The sequence below is a fragment of the Pagrus major genome, chromosome 21 (genome assembly GCF_040436345.1).
Source record: "Pagrus major chromosome 21, Pma_NU_1.0".
Lineage (NCBI taxonomy): Eukaryota > Metazoa > Chordata > Actinopteri > Spariformes > Sparidae > Pagrus > Pagrus major.
Window position 1 is genome coordinate 19,565,964 of NC_133235.1, and position 21,064 is coordinate 19,587,027.

Consider the following 21,064-nt stretch of genomic DNA (forward strand, 5'->3'; position numbering starts at 1 on the left):
TCATCATATCTTGATTTGTAGATGTGGTTTTCAAATACATATTGTTTTGCTTATTTTTCACATAACCACAATATTTGTAATAAAACCTGAATTGTTGTTACTTTAGCATCCAATAGTATAGTAATACTTAACAAGGCGTGTAGGATTATTACATTAAAGGGTCCATAGCTAGTTTTCCTGGAAGTTCATTGTCATAACAACATAGCCATGGCAGTAAACTGATCTTTGAAGTTTCAAGTCTTAATAGGGAAAGGTTTTCAGGTGTAATATCAGGAAATAACCTTCCTTCTTTAATTAAAGAAGAATCAAATATGCATACATTTAAAGTGTGTTCACCAATGAACTAATCTTTTTTGTTTGTTTTTGGTACATTCAAATGTACATCTTAAACTATGTAACTGGCGTCGAATGGGATTTTTGAGTGTCTATAGTATTTTTTGCCTTGACTGCTTTCTATTAAAAATTTTTTTACATACTTTTGTTCTTGTGATTCAAAGTTTATACCTTTTTAGTCCCTGTTATTAATTAATAAAATAAATCCAGGAACTTATAGTAATATCTCTGACAAAGTTTGATATTATTTATTTTATAAATATATTTCTGTCAAACAAACAAACACCATCGCTCATATTGAGAAGCTCATTGATAAAATAGGTTTTCAGGGCAAATTAATTACAGTGTTATCTAATGCGGTTATGGTTTTTAGGTGTAGTTCGTCCTCGGCGACGTGTGGTGGCAGCACTGAGAGAACATTTTGTCTCCGCCCCCAACAAATCATCCGACGAAGAAGAAACCATCAACAAGATATGCGAAAGTTTAACAGGACTGACACTTCGAGTCGATCGCTTCAGTAAGAGGGATGGGAGTCCTACCAGGGAGAAGCTTTTTATCTGTACTTTTCTTCATCATACTCCTGTCGGAAGGACATTTTCGATGGGTAAGCGTAACTTAACGTTCGTGTTCGTGACTGAAACATGACTCAGCTCGGGCTGCAGTTGACAGTGTGGTGTTTATCTGAGTGGGTTAGCGAAACTCAGCTTCAGGTCAGGTGAGCTATTTGAGGATTCAGCTCTTACTTATCCCAAGCAAAAATAGCGTTAGCCTGTAGTTGTCTTAACAGTGGCGTAAACATAGGAGCTAGTGTTATTTCTAGTTGGAAACTGGAGCAGTCTCGTAACGTTAGCGAAAACAGACGTTAGCTTTGACATTCCTTGGAGACGGGCTGTGTTGATACAGGTTGTATCCTGGATCCAGAGCCGGTGTTTCGAAAGAAGTTTTCCTCTGTCACGTCTTGACAGATTTAAAACACCACCCCTTTTCAAATAGGTATCATATAAAGCTTAAATAAACGTGTTTCAGTTCGTGTTGTTGCTCACGAAGCTGTAATGAACACGCCGAATCTACAACGTTAGCAAGTTATTATAGCTGCAGACGTGAGATAGGTTGGATGCTAGCCTGATAGCTAGCTAACGCTAAATCATTTTTACCGTCGCTGTTTGAAAACTGTGGGTAAATTACGTTTTTCTGTGGGAAATTCTCCTTTTATTTGCATTTACCATGTGTACATGTAATGTAGAAACTATGGAAAAACACAGAAGTCTAGAGAACTGCATTAAATGTCCAAGTAGTCATAATAAATAAGACATAAACAGGCAAGTACATAGAAATTACAAGAGAAAGACAACAAAATCTGTGGAATGTTGATAGTAATTTTTGCAAAAAAAGATTAACATCAACCTCATTTGACTTTAATTCCATATTATCTATGCACATGCATATATGCACCCATATCCTTAACTAATTTTGAGTAGTATAAAGGTGTGTTTATACAACATCCACCTTTACAATGTTATTAAAGATTCGTCCTGTTGTTTAATCAGGACACCATAAATTATGTCAATCCAATCGTCAATTGTTCCTATTTCTGGTGAAGATGTCATTTCAAAACAAACCATACCATGTGTCCCTACTCCTTGATTTAATCAGATGTAGATAACCACTCTCTCACTTGTCATCAGTATTTTCAAGGTAATCAGGTCAATGCACTTCAACATATAGCACTACTTCAAACCTGTGGGTAAAACATCAGATCTGAATCTGATTAATGATGACCCTTTCAAGATATCAGCAAAATGGTAAAAATAACAAGGATGTGGGATACCTGAAAACCATGATTATTTGTATAAGCAGAAAGGATTTACAGATACTGTCAGTTTCTCTTGCAGGGTTGGGGTTCGTACATCAGGTTACTGTTATGCTTATGATGACCCATTTTGAACAAACCTTGCAGGGTTCTGGTTCTCACTCAATACAGACAAGTATTATAAAGCTAGTTCTGATTATTGCAAGTGGACTTTGGACAAACAGTTGGTATAGTTACATGGAGAACTGACCTAGTCTGCAGCTGTATAAAACTCCAACTAAAGAAGTAATTACATTTGAAGGCTGCCCTTGAACTCAGGCCCACAGCACAAGAAGGACAGAGTGTAACACAAAAGTTTGTAGAGTAAGTGAATTAACTTCCCTAAGTCAACCCTCCCAATGAAGAACACGTGAGAACTCTGATGCTGAATAGACAGATGACGGAAAACTTTGCCAGCAGAAGCTATAAATAGTACTAAAATTGTATTAAACATGTCTTAATTGTATTATTGCATTTTCTTGAACACACTGGATTTAAAGCAAATATTTCAAGTGCTCAATCGGTCTTGATTGTAGGCATAACAACATTGACAGAATGCTGTTATGTTGCCATAGCAGTCTGACCACAGTTCTCCTTTTTCTGGCCTTATTTTGATGGGTTAGTCAAGATAACACTGCACAATGTGACTAAACAGACTCTCTGTCTGTGTCAAGGCTTACTCTTCAAATGCAGGATTGTAAAGAAAAAATTTTTTTTGCGGAAGTGAAATTGATATTTTCAGACATTCAAAGCACGAGATACTAGAAACACAGGATATGAAACACACCCAGAGTTTAAATGTGGCAAATATAAAACCTCAAGGTGTAAAGGAACAGCTTTGACCTACGATCAGAAGGCTTAAATCTTTTTGAGCAGCTAGAAATAAGTCACATGGTCCACTGCAGCCTTAAGAGGAAGTCAGTGTGGTTGAGCTATCTTTGTTGGTAAGACCTTGTTCTTGTCCACAAGAGATAAAAAAAAAAAAATCAGTAAAAGGCGACATAAGATTCAACAGACTCTGCAGAAAAACATTAATATTCTGTATGCAGACCAGAACACGGAAACAAAAGGGCCAAATGTGTTCATTCCATGAACACACCGCACAAATGATCATTGTGTTTCTGTTGTCTTTGTATCAGGTTGAGGCCCAGCACTGTGTGTGGTATGGCGAGTGTGGAGAGTCCGAGAAGGTGCACGGAAAAAAGTACAACTGCAACTACAACGGTTCTGCCGTCCCGCTACCCTCTGAGGGTTCTGACCTTCTCATGGTACAGACATGCTTTTTGTCTTGTTATTTCTGATATTTGATGCTCAAAACAATCTTTTGTAACACACTTCTGCTTTACAGCATGCTTTATTTTTGCACTATGGAAATGTTGTATCAAACTGACGTCATCCGGTTTGTGTTTGCATGCAGGAGCTTTGTCCCGGGTATGACTACGGAAACCGAAGCCTCTGCTGCAATGTCGACCAGTTGCACACGCTCAAAGGGAGCCTCCAGCTGCCCCTTCAGTTCCTGTCTCGGTATGCACTGCTTTTATGAGTCACTAATGGAGCACATGACATGCTTGGAAAGGCATTATCATTCCCCCTCTCAATTTCGGAACACAAAGAGTTTCAATCTTTTTAAATCTGTCATTATATGCGCTGCTCAAATGTTATATGTTGTTCTGACACACAAGCCTTGGCTTTCCATGTTCCAAATAGTGGGTTAGAGACAGACTGGCTCACAGGTCTAATGACTATGATTTGACAAGGTTGCCATGCTTTGTGGACTTTATTTCACTACATGTGTTATTGCCTTGTTTTTTTCCTTGCAAGTGTTACACACTCTCAAACTTTAGCTTGTTTTATTATTCTGCTTCTCACACTCTTAATGTCTGTGCACAGGTGTCCCGCCTGTTTCTTTAACCTGATGAACCTTTTCTGTGAGCTGACGTGCAGCCCCCACCAGAGTCGGTTCATGAATGTCACCGAAGTCAACGGGACCGATGTGTTGGAAGTGCAGTACTATATTGGACAGACATTTGCCAACGGTGAGTCCACAGCCAGATGCTGATTGCAATATGAGAAACGGCTTCCGTCATTATTTTCATGACATGTCTGGGAAAACTCCACCAGTTCCCTATTTAAAAATAAAGTCATGCTCTCAGTTGTGTAATTCTGTGGGTGACTAGCAGTCATAACTGTTACATTTTTTTTGGCAAATAGAATAGGGGACAGGCATTTAACTTGATGAAAAACTTGAGTTTTTCCCTTTCAGCCATGTACAATGCCTGTAGGGATGTCCAGGCACCATCCAGCAATGTGCAGGCCCTATCGCTGCTGTGTGGGAAGGATGCAAAGGACTGCAATGCCACTAACTGGATACAGTACATGTTCGATATTAACAATGGACAGACTCCCTTCCCTATCATCCCGATATTCTCAGGTAAGTCATCTGGTTCTGCTTCCTTTATGCAAGTTAAAAAGATGCAACACCTGTAGCTCTTTGTATGATTAATTCACTGTGCTGTTTCTTCACATTAGATGTCCCGGTGTCTGGCTACACCCCCATGAATAACAAGACATACGCCTGTACTGAGGGCCTGGAGGACGGTTCAGGTCCCTGCTCCTGTCAGGACTGCACAAACGCCTGCGGCCCCAAACCTGTGCCTCCCCCTCTCCCCCCTCCCTGGACAATCCTTGGCATGGATGCCATGACGGTCATCATGTGGATCTCTTACATGGCCTTCCTGCTCATCTTTGTTGGAGCTGTACTGGGAGCTTGGTGTTACAGGTAAGGGTCCATTTGTGATTTATTCTGTTAGAATTCATGCGTTATACCTGCAAACCCTCACCTGCTGAAAAGGAACATGTTGGTTCTGATGCATGCTTTAGAAGTTCATTCCAGCTTGGTTTGTGTGGTTCTTTGTGCGAACAGGAAACGGACCATCATGTCTGAGTATGGCCCCATATTGGACAGCAATAACCCCCTGTCTCTCAACAGTGACAACCCTGACCAAGGTATTGTAATGCATGATAAATAGTCAAATTGTGGTGCTTCTGAGGTGTAATAATTTTGTTGTATCATTGCTGCAACTAACTCCCAGTCTGTCTCCCATTTTAGTAAATGCATCTTGCTGTGAAACACTGGGTGAGCGCTTCGAGAATTATCTGCGGATCCTCTTTAGCTCCTGGGGCTCCTTCTGCGTGCGCCATCCCTCTGTGGTCCTACTGGGCAGCCTGATACTGGTGGTCGCCTCCTCTGGGGGTCTGGTCTATATGAAAATCACCACAGACCCCGTCGAGCTGTGGTCGTCACCCAAAAGCCAGGCTCGCCAAGAGAAGGACTACTTTGACAGCCACTTTGGACCCTTCTTTAGAACTGTGCAGCTCATTATAACCACCCCACTCACTGTCAATTTCACTTACTCTCCATACTTTGGAGGATCGGACGTCCCATTTGGTGCCATCCTGGACAAAGACATCCTGCACCAGGTGGGAAATGATTATTAGCAATACTTGGTTATTAAAGCCATGGTTTGTTTTGTATCATACCAGATTAGATATAAACATTGCATCCAAGGAGCAGCTGCATCTCTGAAACTGTGGTTTATTGGTTCTCCTTTCTTCTCCTACCCACATTTTTTTCAACCGTAACCAAACAGGTGCTGGATCTGCAGCTCGATATCGAAGGCCTTGTAGCCTCATACGAGGGCCAAAACGTCACCATGAAGGACATCTGCTTGGCTCCGCTGGCCCCGTACAATGACAACTGTACCATCTTAAGCGTCCTCAACTACTTCCAGAACAGCCACGCTGTGCTAGACCACAGTATAGGAGATGACTTTTTTGTTTATGCTGACTTTCACAGCCACTTCCTCTACTGTGTCAGGTGATTTCTTTTTTCTAAAGTTGGTTCTTAACTTCAATAATCTAAGTTTTAGGCCTTAAATGAGGTATGATTTTGATACTACTTAAAAATTGATTGGATTATGAAGTTAATATTACAAAGTTAATGTTAATGTCATAAAGTTGTGTTAACTACAGTCTCACTTTTTGTTTTTGGAAAAATTTGTATTGATTTCACTTTAACAAAACTTCAAAACCAATAGTCACTAATCAATCGGAGCACACCCAGCTAGTGTGTCGTGATGTGGTGTGTGGACTAACATGGCATCTCCTGTCATCAAAAAAGAATCTACTTCTAGAAGTAATGAGTTAAAACTGTAATTTGTTAACGTAAATGCTCGCTATCGCCCAAAATTGTTCTGTATTCACATCTGGAGCCCTAGCACGACCCAGTCTCTTCAAAAAACTTACAGGGGGGGACCTTTTTAGATAGATGATATAGATCTTGAATTGCACTCATAATGGACTTAAAAAGTCTTAAATTTAACTGCAGCAACCCTGTTGTAAACATATCTTGTTTGCCAGCAGAAATCTGTTGTAGGTCCAGGTAAAGTTCCTATGGTAAAAAGGGTTAAAACTGCTAGAAAATACAACAGTGTTGAAATCTAACACCTGCAGCTCACGAGTCTATTGTTTTTTTAGATGCTGGCATTTTCTAAGAACGGTTGTGGGGGAAAGTGTCTTCTTAAAATAGCACAATCACACTTCCTCATTGGTTATCATGCAGTTATGACCTGCCAAAGGACTGCAGATGTAAATTGGCTCTAAGCTAACTCGTATGTTACGTTGTGTTACAAACATTTATGTTTAATACTGTACATGGTCCCCCTACAAATAAGATACATTAAATTAAGTTGTACAATCTGTTCTTTTTCACTGCTTTCCAATGAGGTCAGATAATGTCAAAATCTATACTGATGAATGCGTCAGCCTACTGGTGTCTATGATTTTCAAGGGCTAACTCTAATCATTAACTCTGTTGGTCTTTTCTTCCACAGCGCACCAGCTTCCCTCAATGACACCACCCTCCTCCATGATCCCTGTTTAGGCACCTTTGGTGGCCCCATCTTTCCCTGGCTCGCCATGGGGGGTTATGACGGTGAGCTTGATTTACACTTTTACTGTTTTAGACGAGTCAAAATCAGTGTTAGTTTTTCCATCCACAGGTATGAAGGAAGATCGTGACAGTCGACTATCTTCCTTCACACCTGTACTTTCATCGTGGTCAGCACCTCTATGACATCAGTGTGCATACCTCCGTTCTCTCATCTCAAGTTTTTCCATCCACAGCAGTTACATGATGTGTTTATAGCCTCTTAAAAAATGTTTATTGGACTAAATGGGGAAAAAACCTGCACTCTTCTGGTTGCTGAGCTAGTAGATTAACTTGTGGCAATGTTCAGTCAAAGGTGAATCAGTAAAATACAATATAATCTCTTAAGATGCGCAGCAGGTTACAAGCACACCATTTGAAATTGTATCATGAATAAAATAAGAATAAGGTTCCAAGTGTATTGGCACACATGGATTTAAGCAACAAATGTTATTAAAGGAATAAGGTTTTGATGCCAGGTGCGTCTGAATCAAACAGAACGGAGACTCACACCTTCTGAAATAATCTCCCCTAATTAGGACCTAATCAACAGTAAATAGTAAACTTGTAAACAGTAAACTTCACAAAAAATTGCGTCCTAAATCTGTGTGCTCCAGTACACTTCAGGCTTGTTGAAAGTCTCTCTTGATGCTAGATTCTACTCTTAGAGAACTGGACAGGCTGTCAGTTCCTTGTGAGGCGGTCGAAGAGTGTTGAACCTGATTATTATGAGAGCTGAAACAACCAAACAAAGTCTGTGAAATTTTATCTGTGCTTTTTTAGTCTCTCCACCAAAGTGAATGCTTAGTTCAGTAATCTTTATTAAAGTGGTTGTTGACAGGGTTGTTCTTGCTCTACAGAAACCAACTACAACAACGCCACCGCTCTGGTGATCACCTTCCCACTCAACAACTACCTGAACGACACCGTCAGACTGGGAAAAGCTCTTGCCTGGGAGAAAGAGTAAGTTCTGTTTGTAAAATCCATCTTAGCTCACTGTTATTTGTGTCACTGTCTGTACTTATTGTATTTTTGTGTGTGTGCCTGTTTCAGATTCATCAAGTTCATGAAGAACTACAAAAACCCCAACCTGACAGTAGCCTTCAACGCCGAGAGGAGTATAGAAGATGAGATAAACAGAGAGAGCGAAGGTGACATCAGCACCATAGTAATCAGCTATGCCATTATGTTCATCTACATCTCCTTGGCCCTGGGTCACATCCACAGCTTCAGGAGAATGATGGTAAGAGCCTAATAACTACGTCATTGCAGTTTTGTACAACGTGTCATGCATTTTATAGCTCCAAGTGTTGCCAGAATCCATATCTGAAATAGTTTTACACGTTACTCAGTGTTCCAGCCTGTGATGTAAGAGCTTGACAAACCCTTTTCAGAACAAAACTAGTACAACTTGCTAGACAACTTCCTGCCACTCAAGTATGGAAGCAAAGTAAATGACTGATTGTTGTCTTTTGTCCCATGCAGGTGGACTCTAAGATTTCTCTGGGTATAGCAGGTATCCTGATAGTGCTCAGCTCTGTGTCCTCCTCCCTGGGCATCTTCAGCTATTTTGGTATCCCCCTCACCCTCATCGTGATTGAAGTCATTCCTTTCCTGGTGCTGGCTGTCGGAGTAGACAACATCTTCATTATCGTACAGACGTATCAGGTAACCTCCCCTCTTCCAATACACTAAACTCAACTCATGCAGTCTATCTCTTAACATAAGATCCTAATTTCAGTGAGAATACCTCTTTTGCGTGCTGCCAATATAACCCGTGTACACCTGCTAAAAGTGATTTCCATTTGTATTTCTCAACAGAGGGATGAGCGGATGCCCCATGAGGAACTTCACCAGCAGATTGGTCGAATTCTCGGAGACGTAGCCCCGAGCATGTTCCTCTCCTCCTTCTCCGAGACAGTGGCCTTCTTCCTTGGTAAAATAAATCCCTCTATTATACAGCCCAACAGAAAAATGAAACCATTTTGAATCATGAGAAAAGTGTCTTTGGGGCCAGAATCCGCCCAATTGCGACCAAAAGAGTCATAGTTTCCGGGTGAGTCATGTGCTGATAAAACTGTCGACTTTGTCTTCTGTAGGAGCGCTGTCCAACATGCCTGCAGTGAGGACATTCTCCCTGTTTGCTGGCTTGGCTGTTTTTATTGATTTCCTGTTGCAGATCAGCTGCTTTGTCAGCTTGCTCGGCCTGGACGCCAGAAGACAGGAGGTGAGACTGAGGGAAATGGTTGTGGGGTTACAGATGACTGATTGTGAGGTTTTCGTGAAAATGATTTCCTGTAATGGCCACAGTTTAATGTCATGCAGAAGTGTGATTGAAGTTTTCATCCTACCAATCACTGCACGAGCCAATATAACTGATTTAATGGCTGAGCTCCTCTCGGGTTGTTTGCAGAGAATTGTTATTGGCCAGTGCAGTGATTGTTGGCAGTAAAAACATATCTCATGACTAAAGCATCGTTTTAAATGATTCATCCTTCAAGTTGGTTACAGATTTAGTTCCACTTCATCAAATGCTGTCTTGTCATTGTGTTTAAAAGGGGAATCGACTCGACATTATTTGCTGTGTGAAGCTGCCAGAAGGTCAGGAAACCAAGACGGACAGCCTTCTCTTCCGTTTTTTCAAGAAAGTCTATGCCCCATTCATCCTCAAAGAGTGGGTGCGACCGATCATTGTAAGTACCTCGGTGCCATGCTGCCAGTCGTGCACATCTGTCTCTAGTCAGTTTCCACTCTGACTTAATCCATCAACATATTAGAATAAAACATGACGGGGGGAGTTGTCAGACTCGTATTTTTCATCAAAAAGAATATTGTTGACTATATGATGATTCTTTTTTATTTGTGTGTGTTTAGGTGGCAGTGTTTGTGGGAATGCTCTCCTTCAGTATTGCTGTGGTGAATAAAGTAGAGATTGGACTGGACCAAAAACTCTCCATGCCCGATGTGAGTCTTAACTGTGTTCATGGATTGCTAGTGGACACTGCTTGAATATTTTCTTTATCTGTTGTTTTCTAGTTTCTTTGCCTTTTTTATCACTTATATTCCATCTGTTTTCACCTTGATTTTCATCTGGTTTTGTAAAACACTTTGCAACTGTGTTTTGAAAAGAACTGTACAAATAAAGTTTAGTATTATTTTTACAGAAGTGGCAACACTTCTCAGTTTTTTTTTCAGAGGATTTTACTTCTCTTGTCAGTCATCCATGAAGCTAAATCAGTTGCATGTGATGTGATGTGATGTGATTATTTGAATTTCCATTACATTACGTTTTTGCAACGGTCTTCTTATTACAACATGCTTAATAGCCTTGGTTTGCATTCCTGCACTGATGATCTTTCCTCCATCTAGGACTCGTACGTGCTGGACTACTTTAAAAACCTGACCGAGTATCTCCACACCGGAGCTCCGGTGTACTTTGTGGTAGAAGACGGTGTCAACTACAGTAGCCCAGAGGGCCAGAATGTTGTGTGTGGAGGAGTGGGCTGCAACAACAACTCTCTAGTCCAGCAGGTCTACGCTGCCTCACTCATCAGCAACTAGTAAGTCAGAATGAGCAAATAGAGCAGAACTTGTTTTATTTTTCATTTAATTACATTAAACATTTGAATTAAAACCCCGGCTCCCCTGGGCGGAACTGAGCTACATGCCGAAGTATCCTTGAGCAAGATACTGAACCCCGAAACTGCTCCTGACGCGCAGTTGGCACCTTGTGTGGCAGCCTCTGCCGTCAGCGGGCCCTGCGATGAGCTGGCGACTCGTCCAGGGATATACCCTGGCCTCCGCCCTATGAAAACTGGATTTGGCCCCAGTAACCCCCGCAACCCCCTGAAAGGGGGGGGGTAAAGCGGCAACATCTCCGCGACCCTCACGGAAAAGCGGTCAAGATAATGAACTGAACTGAACTGAACATTTGAATTAATATGGCACCAGGATTTCATAACAGGCAGAGGTGCTAAAGTCTGTCTAATCTAACCCCTGATTATATGATCTTCTCAATTTGTCTTTTCCTTTTACTTCCAGTACAACTATTGGCTTCACACCATCTTCCTGGCTTGATGACTACTTTGACTGGGTGAAGCCTCAGTCCACCTGTTGTCGATACTACAACACAACTGGGGCCTTCTGCAACGCCTCGGGTAAATTTTAATTCAGTGTCAACACGCTTTGAACCCTTTGAACCCTTTGAACCCTCACCTCATGATCCTGCTGTCTGCCAAACTGCCTTTTGACACAGTTCAACAAAGTTAAACACAGTGAAACAAATAGCGCTGAAGGGCATAATCCAGCAAAAAGAACAGCAGAAATATGAAAATACTTAACTAAACATTAATGAAATTATAGTAAAAGTATCATTCAAACTAATTCAAGTTTTCATCTTAACAGAATCAAAGTGTTTCTTTAGATTAGTTTAGCAAAATGTTTGTATAATTATTAATGCAGTACATTGATATATCCCATTTTTAATAGATCCTCATAAAAAAACTTTTGTCCAGTTAAGTCACCTGAGTATCAGCAAGAGCCAATTTATTTGAGGAAGTTGGAAGCAAATAAAAGAGAAATGAGGAAACAAATGACGCAGTTTCAGGAAAATATGCTAATCAACAAAATGTTTATACAGCTATTCAATCAAGACATTTATGATAACAACAAGCATTGTTTTACAACAGTAGCCTGTAGATCTTTAGGCTCACAGTGCTCAAAGTTGTTATTCTGTTCTGTTATTCTCATATTTAAGTCTTTTTTTGTGCCAAAACCTCAAATTGCAACTTCGTTTACTCAATTGTTTTCAAAACTTTCTTTCAGAGCATATTTGTTTATTTCTATTTTGTATATTTCTCAAATCCTCTTGTTTAAATGGATAAAAATATTCCCAATATTGTTTTTCAGTGGTAAATCCCTCCTGTGTACACTGTCGGCCCATGACTCCCAGTGGGAAGCAGAGGCCGGTAGGAGACGACTTCATGCGGTTTCTGCCCATGTTTCTGTCAGACAATCCCAACGTCAAGTGTGGAAAAGGGTAATCTTATAGCTCTGCTGAAATGTTTTTTTCTTCTTCTTTTTGTGGTTTGTATTGAAACCACATGAGATGTGATTTGGTACTTTCCCTTTAACTTCTAGAGTTTCACAGTATACCATTTTAGTTGTGGTTGGTAACTTTCCTTTCTTTTGTCTCTCTCACAATGCGTTAATGCTCATCCAGCGGCCACGCAGCCTATGCCACAGCAGTTGACGTGTACCCTGACAACACAGGGGTCGGAGCCACATACTTTATGACTTACCACACCATCCTGAAAGAATCCCCAGACTACATACATGCTTTAAAAATGGCCCGAAAACTGGCTGACAACATCACTCAGTCCACAAACCATAAAGTCTTTGCCTACAGGTAAGTCCTGTTCCTCATTTGCACCTTTGCTTAATATTCAGTATAAATTATATTGTAATCGTTGTTTTTGTGACAATCATTTTAGTTTCACTCACTGCTTTAGGGTTTTCTCAGGTGAAATACTTGTAACTGAAGTTTTGCTTGTTTTGAACTCAAAGTTCAAGGGTATTAGGGGGGGAAGTAGGTCATAGATAAGCACACAGCAAATCAAACATTGTTTGACCTCAAGTCCTGAAAAAATCTTCCTGTCGCCTGTGTCCTATATAACACAAGAGTCACACCACCACTAATGCAGGTCAAATATTCAGAGAAAAAATGGTGTGCAGATTAAAAAAATAGATTTGCTGTGTCTATTTAATGTTGGAATAAGTCTCCATTAAAAATGCATGAGGGGATAAGGCAGAAGATAATTGAGCTTGGATTGAATTGAATTTTCTAAGGGCTGTTCACTAAACTCACAAAATTCTCCGCCTATACAGCGTCTTCTACGTGTTTTACGAACAGTACCTCACCATTGCGCATGACACAGCTCTCAACCTGGGCGCGTCACTGGCATCCATATTCGTGGTAACGACGGTGCTGTTGGGCTTCGAGCTGTGGTCAGCAGTTGTTGTTTGCATGACCATCGCCATGATCCTCGTCAACATGTTCGGCGTCATGTGGCTGTGGAGCATCAGCCTCAACGCAGTGTCCCTGGTGAATCTGGTCATGGTAAGAAGCAACATAAATCGCACCAAACATATACACCAGAATAATATTCCAAGCAAGATAACAAACAACTTGTGAAATGGTTTTTAAGCAAAGCAAGAAAAAAGTAAGAATTTATTTATTTTTATTTGAAATTGGCAAAATCAGCATGGGAAGAGGACTTGACAGAGAGGATCAGTTTGGGGTTACAGAGATCTTTTTACAACGTTCTTCCTATTTTTGTAGTTTCAGCCATTATTTTTATCATGTATGACAACATTTACATCAATTTACCTGCTAATTTAATCACATCAGTCTCCCTCATAGCAAGTAACCTGAGTCAGACACATAATCAGTTGTGATTATAACTGTCCATTAGATTACACACTGCTACTTTCTGTTTCAACTTTGACTCACTTAAGTTACTGTCGGTGCAATGCATAATTTAGATTTTCATAAATACATTTTAATTTTAGGAATGTTCAATTTATTGTTCACTTCAATTATAAACTCTGTAAAGGCAGGATAAGTATCATATACAGTATATTTAAAGGTATATTAACACATTTATCAAAAGACTTTTTAATAGAAGAATTTTTAATATTGATGGTGTTCAGCTACATCACAGATTGTGCCTTTAAACTTGAGACTTATTTACAATCTGTCTGGTCATCTGACCCCACTTGTGTTGTTTACACAAAGCGACTTTGTTTCGCAATCACTGTAACCCTAGATGTCAGCACTTACTCACTTTTGTGAAGAAAATGTTGTCATACCCATAATGAACTTTCCTTTCAAACAGTTGACAATGTGCTTTTCACCACTCGCCTATAAAATACTCACTTTCAACGCAACAAGTTTTCAGCCAGTTGGCTTTTATTTCAGCATTTCCATGTTTCCCTGCTGAGATGTTTCTGTCCTCTGTTGCAGAGTATTGGTATCTCAGTGGAGTTCTGCAGTCATATCGTCCGAGCTTTTTCCATCAGTGTGAAGAAGAACAGAGTGGAGCGGGCTGAGGAGGCCCTGGCTCACATGGGCAGCTCTGTAAGTCTCACTTTACCGCTTACAAATTCTCAAAATGAAAGTAAACAAGGAGCTTTTGCATCCTGGTATTGTGGATAATATCAGTGTGAACAAGCTTGCATTTTCACTTCTTGGCATAAAATCAGCTGTAAAATGATTTATATTTCAGTATAATTGTGTTCATCATTACGAACATGATTTAAATGACACTGTTTCCTTTTCACAGGTATTCAGTGGGATCACATTAACAAAGTTCGGAGGTATCCTAATCCTGGCACTTTCCAAGTCGCAGATCTTCCAGGTCTTCTACTTTAGGATGTACTTGGCCATAGTGTTGCTCGGTGCCACACACGGCCTCATCTTCCTCCCCGTCCTGCTCAGTTATATCGGTCAGTAATGTCAAACATAAAAAAAAACAAACACATTAAGCACAAGATTTAAGCACAGATTTAGAAATAAAACATGATCTGTTCCTTTTCACAGGTCCTTCAGTAAACAAAGCGAAGGTGTTTGCTGCTAACCAGCGCTATGCTGGTACGGAAAGGGAGCGCCTCCTCAACTACTAGCAGGCCCGCTTGGGACGATGAACAATGAACTAACTGTCTGCGAGAGACTGTGTGGGTGTGAGCGCAAGCCGTTTCTGTGATTACTGACGCACTCATCATCATTGCCACTACTATGCACGGATTTAACTCAGGAATACACTCGGGAATGGGAGTGCCAGAGGCCTTGTCCAACTGCAAACTTACTGATAGTCCTCAGAAGACTTTGGACCCCCACCCTTCCTTTACCTTCACCTCTTTCGCCGCCTCACACTACAGGACAAGCCTGACATCCGTAGGTGAAGCATGAGCAAACAGAACAGAAAACAGAGTGGAAGTAGGAGAGACACCATCCCCAACATAAGTTGACAGACAAACTCTGCGTCAGTTCCATATGCTATGAGCTGTTTTGATTTGGGAAAACTCAAAAGGGTAAAACTGGTCAGTTTTTTCATGTTTTTTAAATATATACCAGACGACGAAAAGGATTTTCTTTTTTTTTTTCTAACGTTTACTTTCGTGGGACTTTTGTAGAACTATTTGATATTATGAATCAATTAATTACTGGCACACCGCACACACTGGCACTATCGGATAACAATAATGATATCATAGGCCCTCGTATTACCTGGCATCAGTATTTATCACATCCGGGGCTTTGTCTACATACTGTATTATATAGCAGGCCAGCTAGTTGTAGCATTTTCAGATAGCAACAATTTGTTTACTGTGCAACTTGTGCGTTTTGACCCAAGCAAACTGGATTCGAAATGAACTTTGAGGATTAAGTGTTGACTTTCGGCTTAAAGGGTCCACTTAAAGCGCCCTTTATGCTTTAAATGGGTTGAGTTTAAACTAAAGAAACTAAAGAAAACTGTCAAACCTAACACATAAGGTTAAACACTGTCGAAAAATATTGCGTAACAACTTAGATGCAACATTTAACCGGCGCTGTTTATATAATTAACAAATGCTTGTTTTTTAAACTGAACATTTAACTGTGAAGACATGACATTTCAGTGCAAATTATGTCAATATTTGATTTAAATGTTTACATTAACGTAACATTTTTTAACTGTCTAGTTTTTCTGGCGCGAACTAGTGAGGGTAGCAACATTTAATTCACTAATTGCACACATTGCTACCCTTGACATAAAAAAAAAAAAAAAATGCAACCATTTTTCATTGATTTGGATATAAACACCCTCAAAATTGAAACCTCTTAGTAGTTTTATGCAAAAGTTGCTCTCTAAACTGCATCATGCCTGGTCTTTTATTTCCAAACAAGTAGCTATTTACATGATCCGGTGCAACATTTCATCTTGGAGCGAGTTAATGTATTTGAAGTGTCCTTTTCCAGTGTTTTTGTGACTGTTAGTTCATCTCTGCTTGCTTGGTGCTTTTACAAATACTCCCAGCAAAAACCCCCTAAGTGATAACAGTGAAGATACATGATGATGCCAGGTGTAAAGGGTGCTAACAATAATGCTAATAATGGTTTTACATTGAAGTGTAAATGAGACGCTGTGCAGTTGCTAAACAAAACATTTGTCGCATCAAGAAGTGGCAAGAAACAAAGCTTTTCATTTAACTGGAAATAGCAGACACAGGACTAACTTAAACTTAGTGTTATTTGTAATATGTTGATACAGAATACTGGAGAATTATTGGATAATGGTACAGTCCTGCGTTTTTCATTCCTACACATTTAAGTTATTGATATTTTAATGTAACTATTAACATTATGTTACCATGCATTGCTGTCTTTTAATCCCTTCCAGTGAATCGCTTTGTTTTACAAGAAATGCAACATTAAGGACTGTGTTCACTTCCATCAGCTGCCCCTCAACATATAGTTTAATTTGAATATGGTTTAAGGAGGATGTTAACATTTTTCCCCAAGGTGTAAAGAATCTGTTTTGGACCTTTTTAAAGAAACAGCACCATTCCTTCTTTTTGTTTTTTTTCTAGCTCTATTGTGTTTTTGGTTGTTTTTCACGATGCAGTAATGTTTTATGGACTGTAAGTAAGAATTGTGTCGATGAAAAGTCAAAAACTGGATTTAAACAGTGCTGTGCATTGACATGGACAAATCATCTCATTGAAGAAAACGATTGCGGTTAAAGAGACTAAACCAAGCTTATTTTAAGTATTTTAACACGTATATTAAATAGTTTTCAGAAAAATATTAAGTGAGCCTGCGTCTTGTTTTTTCACAAAGGTATACCTCTGAATTCATTTAGTTGTTTTTGCAGATGTACATTTGATTTAAAGGAGACCTATCATGTTTTTTCAGTTTTTTTCTTTCCTTCAGTGTGTTATTTAGATTCTTGTGCATGTAAAAGATCTTTAAAGTTAAACAGCCCAATGTCCGCATCAAAATAATGAACCTGATAATGAGCACACGATGTCTCCTTTAATGTAATATAATATAATACAACCCTTATTAGAATGAGGTAAGGCTGCAACTAGTGATTATTTTCATTATCGGTTAATCTGTCCATTATTTCCATGTTTAATTGATTAATCATTTAGTCTATAAAATGTGAAAAATGTTCATCATATTTTCCTAGAGGCCACAGGGACCTTCTCCGGTTGCTTCTCTTATCAAACCAACAGTCCAAAATTGAAAGACTCTTTATGTGCTACCATAAATGACAAAGCAGCAAATCCTTATTGTCAAGAGGCTAGAATTTAACTTCGATTGACTGATCTTTGCAGCTCTAGAAAGAGAGAAGAAAAAACAAAATCTTTAAAATCACAGTAATCTTATTCCTTTAAGGTTAACATTACTGCAACTGCAGCAGAAGTCATGGTTGAGATTGTTCAGATCGACCACAGTGTGGCGCCTGAATCCAGTCATGGAGCTCTGTCTGCATTGTGCTCTCAGTAATGTAGTGGGAGTGACCTAATTTCATGTCTTGAAGAGAAGCAGTCTTGCCATGCTTTTACAGTGAATTAAATTTCTGCAGGGTCCAAGACAAGTAGTTCACAGAGTCTTTTAACTAAAGCCTGTGAATGGAGCTGCTTGTTCAGCGTGTAGATCTGCAACTTTTGGATATTAAGACCATTACTAACATCCCATTTGGAAGTCAGTGCCAAACCCCCGAGCTGTGTGTTTCCTCCAGGGTGTGTTGTTGTGTCTCTGTCCAGCCGTGTTGTCACACAAACCTCCAGCTCATGACTTATTTATCCGCTGCCCTGTGAGAGCGGGGACTGTTCTTTGAATCCGGCTGAGAGATTAAAATATTAATTTCCTCTGCAGGTCTGCTGTGCTGTCTGCAGGGGGAGAGTAGACAGGTTGGGAGAGAACTATTATGTAAGATGTGCCAGGCTCGCCTCTCAGTAGACTCTGACCTGTCCCCATCTTTCATTATGACACCGATGCGCACATGATGCCCAGCAAGGCTGTTGTAGTTCAGTAATGAATGAAAGAAATTTTAGGAATGAAAAAAGAAACTAAATTGAAATGGAGTTCTGCTTTGCCTTTAGTAACAGTCTGAGTTGAACGCAAATGAGAAGCTTTGTTTATATGAGTACTATTCGGATTAGGACGTCATTTAATGCTGTCAAAGACTAATTTTTATTGGCAGTGCATCCTAAAAAAATCTAAATATATATAGGGAAGTGAAACCAAAGTGAAAGCAACAAATGCTGGTTGGGAAAGTTAAATAAAACTGAAAGTAAGTCATCGTGACTCACAAAGGTGATATTTTAATCCCGAAACAAAGCACCAGCAGTTTACTTATTATTAAAAGGCTTTTAATTAGTAATGCTACCATACAGTTTATTGTTGATACTCAGTTAAGCCTCAGACCGTACATCTAGTATATATAATATAATATACTGTCATGAAAGGTCATGTTTAGTGTAACCTCCTGCAGATAAAATAACACATGTTGTGATGTAAGAACTTCTCATATCACAATTTGTTCTTATGGGCTCAATCTCCCTCCCACTGAGCGTCTGCTGTCTGACGGTGACACTGGATTATAAAATCCTGGAATTCATTTTTAATCTTTTAGATATCAGGACTAATCTCGAAAAAAGATCTGTAAATAATCTAGTAACAAATACAGTAATCACAACTACATTGAAGGATTAAATACCTCTTGTTTATCTTGAGTAGTTATCTATTCCACCACTGCTAACTTACATAACATTTTTTCTCTAATTTCAGGAAAGCAGCTTTGATTTATTAACGGAGTTAAAGGAATAGTTCACCCAAAAATGAAAACTTAGTAATTGTCTACTCATCCCAATGCTGATGAAATGTCAGGTGAAGTTTTGTAGTCTGCAAAACATTTCTGGAGCTTCACAGCAAAACAGTTTGCAACATTCTCCTAAACAACTGAAGTAGATGGGGACTTGTTTTAAAATGTAGAAAAAAAACTGTTCCTTTAACAACCCCTCATTTCAATTTCAGCAACTTATTCCAGCACACTAGAAATGGTGACTTTGTCTGCTTAGAAAGCTTTGTATTACATTACAACCAAAGCTACTCAGAAAACAGGCTCTAAAGATTTGAATTTCATCCTCATGATGAAGAAACAGCACTGCCTCCTAATACTGGCACATTATCAAATGTCATCTACAACATCACAGCTGCCTCTGAAACTAATTTGTGCAGTTGTCCTTGAACTCACATTGTGTCCTCCACCACACCTGCTTAAAAAAGTGTTGTTTTTTTAAAAAGATCCATCAATAAGTAAGTGTAAGAAGCATTTAATGTCCTGCTTTGCGTCACTGGTTTTCTGTTACAGTGGGCTCGGCTGTCTCTGAAACAGACTCTTGGGGTGGAACAAAAGGGATTAGGTAGCCTTGTCAAACACGGAGAGGGGATCAGATTTTCAGGTCCACCTGCAGTGCTTTCCCCTCCTGACCGTGGAAACACAACATTGAAGTTACTGAATAAAGAGGATTTTAGCAGATCGACGGCCCTGTTCACATTAAAAACACGCCCTGCACATTATGTAAATGTGGGATTCGGCGAGTACAGTCAAACTCGTAATGTCTCTCCAGGACTGAATCCAACATTAAGGACATCAAACAGCTTGCTGCTCAATTATTTGTTTACAATCTACTGTAAAAGTCCTGAGTCACAGTATCATGACAGGAAAGGGGTAAAATGCCGTTTCAGCCAAATGTTGTTATTTTAAAGGGAAGGGCAATAGACCGCAGCTTGCCCCAAACGATGGTACACATATTTTCACAATGAGGGTCACTTATGTGTGAGCAGGGCTCAGGAAGGGCTGTCAATAGACCCCTTTATGAGGCACTGAGGGGGGAATTAGGCTGTCAATGGAGGGGACTAAGCCACGTATGCCATGTGTCCACACTCGGCCCTGGCCTGTTTGTTTTGATGGCAGCACGAGACTGGCGTGACCGCGGGCCTTGTTTACATTGGATATGTGTCAAGCAGGAGAGTTCCCACTCGATGAGAAACTGACCTCTCCGATTGCATCAGAGCCGCAGGTGCAATCCATTTCCAGGCCAGGCTTCTGGGGTCGCACCTATTTATCGCGCTGAGGTTAAGCAGGCCTGACAGTTTGATAATCCCAGTTATGCATTCACAAGACGGAGGGGTGTTTTTATACTGTACAAGGCTTATTGTGATAGTCAGTCAGTTTAAGAGCGGCTGGTTCATGAATTTGAAACAGACTAAAGACAGCGAGCACAAATCACATTAATTGCCTATAAAGACAAGGAAATTGCACAGTTAGAGCTGTAATACCTCAGGTCACAAAGCCTTACATACTGAAGAACAAAGCAATAAAACAAAAATGAGCAAAAATGCTGTTCACAAAGCAAACAAGACATTTTGGCAACATGTTGTAGACCAGAAGTAAGCTCAGACTTCCAGGTGAATAATGAGAATCTTCCATATGAGTTCTGGAAATTCATTTTTGCAGTATGAAATAGGACCTCAAACTTGCTTTATGTTGCAGCAATGACAGAAAAATAATTAGCATTTCCTAGACACAGAACCAGTTATATTATCTTCCCCAGTTTAAAATAATAAAATAGCATCATGTTAGCTGTCTGCCCATTCTGTTTTGATAGATTGTTTTGTCTGTTTCTCTAATCTTATTTAAAGTTTAAGGAAAGGGCAAAAGTCACAGGTCAATGGTTAACATTAGCTTCATTATAATTGCAGTGCATCTGAAAAGCACATGTAATACTACGAAGACACTTTTCATATTTTATATTTTATGTTTTAAGTATGCAATAAGTGC

At 39.7% G+C, this 21,064-nt stretch overlaps 1 protein-coding gene across 1 annotated transcript; it reads left to right on the forward strand.

Moving 5' to 3' along the window:
• The first annotated feature begins 823 nt into the window (after positions 1–823).
• Positions 824–17,016, forward strand: npc1 (Niemann-Pick disease, type C1). The gene is made up of 25 exons (XM_073491174.1): positions 824–937; positions 3,322–3,450; positions 3,600–3,706; positions 4,073–4,218; positions 4,446–4,613; positions 4,712–4,961; positions 5,106–5,188; positions 5,292–5,662; positions 5,833–6,059; positions 7,075–7,175; positions 8,030–8,132; positions 8,223–8,412; positions 8,655–8,837; positions 8,991–9,105; positions 9,269–9,396; positions 9,728–9,862; positions 10,044–10,133; positions 10,539–10,729; positions 11,211–11,326; positions 12,078–12,207; positions 12,391–12,576; positions 13,056–13,287; positions 14,194–14,307; positions 14,513–14,675; positions 14,770–17,016. Exons 1-25 carry the CDS (start codon positions 860–862, stop codon positions 14,850–14,852), a joined length of 3,819 nt encoding a protein of 1,272 aa, XP_073347275.1. The 5' UTR covers positions 824–859; the 3' UTR covers positions 14,853–17,016.
• Positions 17,017–21,064: the final 4,048 nt, after the last annotated feature.

Excerpts from the sequence above, each read along its gene's own strand:
- npc1 (XM_073491174.1), top strand. The coding sequence starts at position 860 with ATGGGAGTCCTACCAGGGAGAAGCTTTTTATCTGTACTTTTCTTCATC. Across the intron at positions 4,962-5,105 it reads CTGGGAGCTTGGTGTTACAG|GAAACGGACCATCATGTCTG; the intron begins GTAAGGGTCCAT and ends TTGTGCGAACAG. Across the intron at positions 6,060-7,074 it reads CACTTCCTCTACTGTGTCAG|CGCACCAGCTTCCCTCAATG; the intron begins GTGATTTCTTTT and ends TTTCTTCCACAG.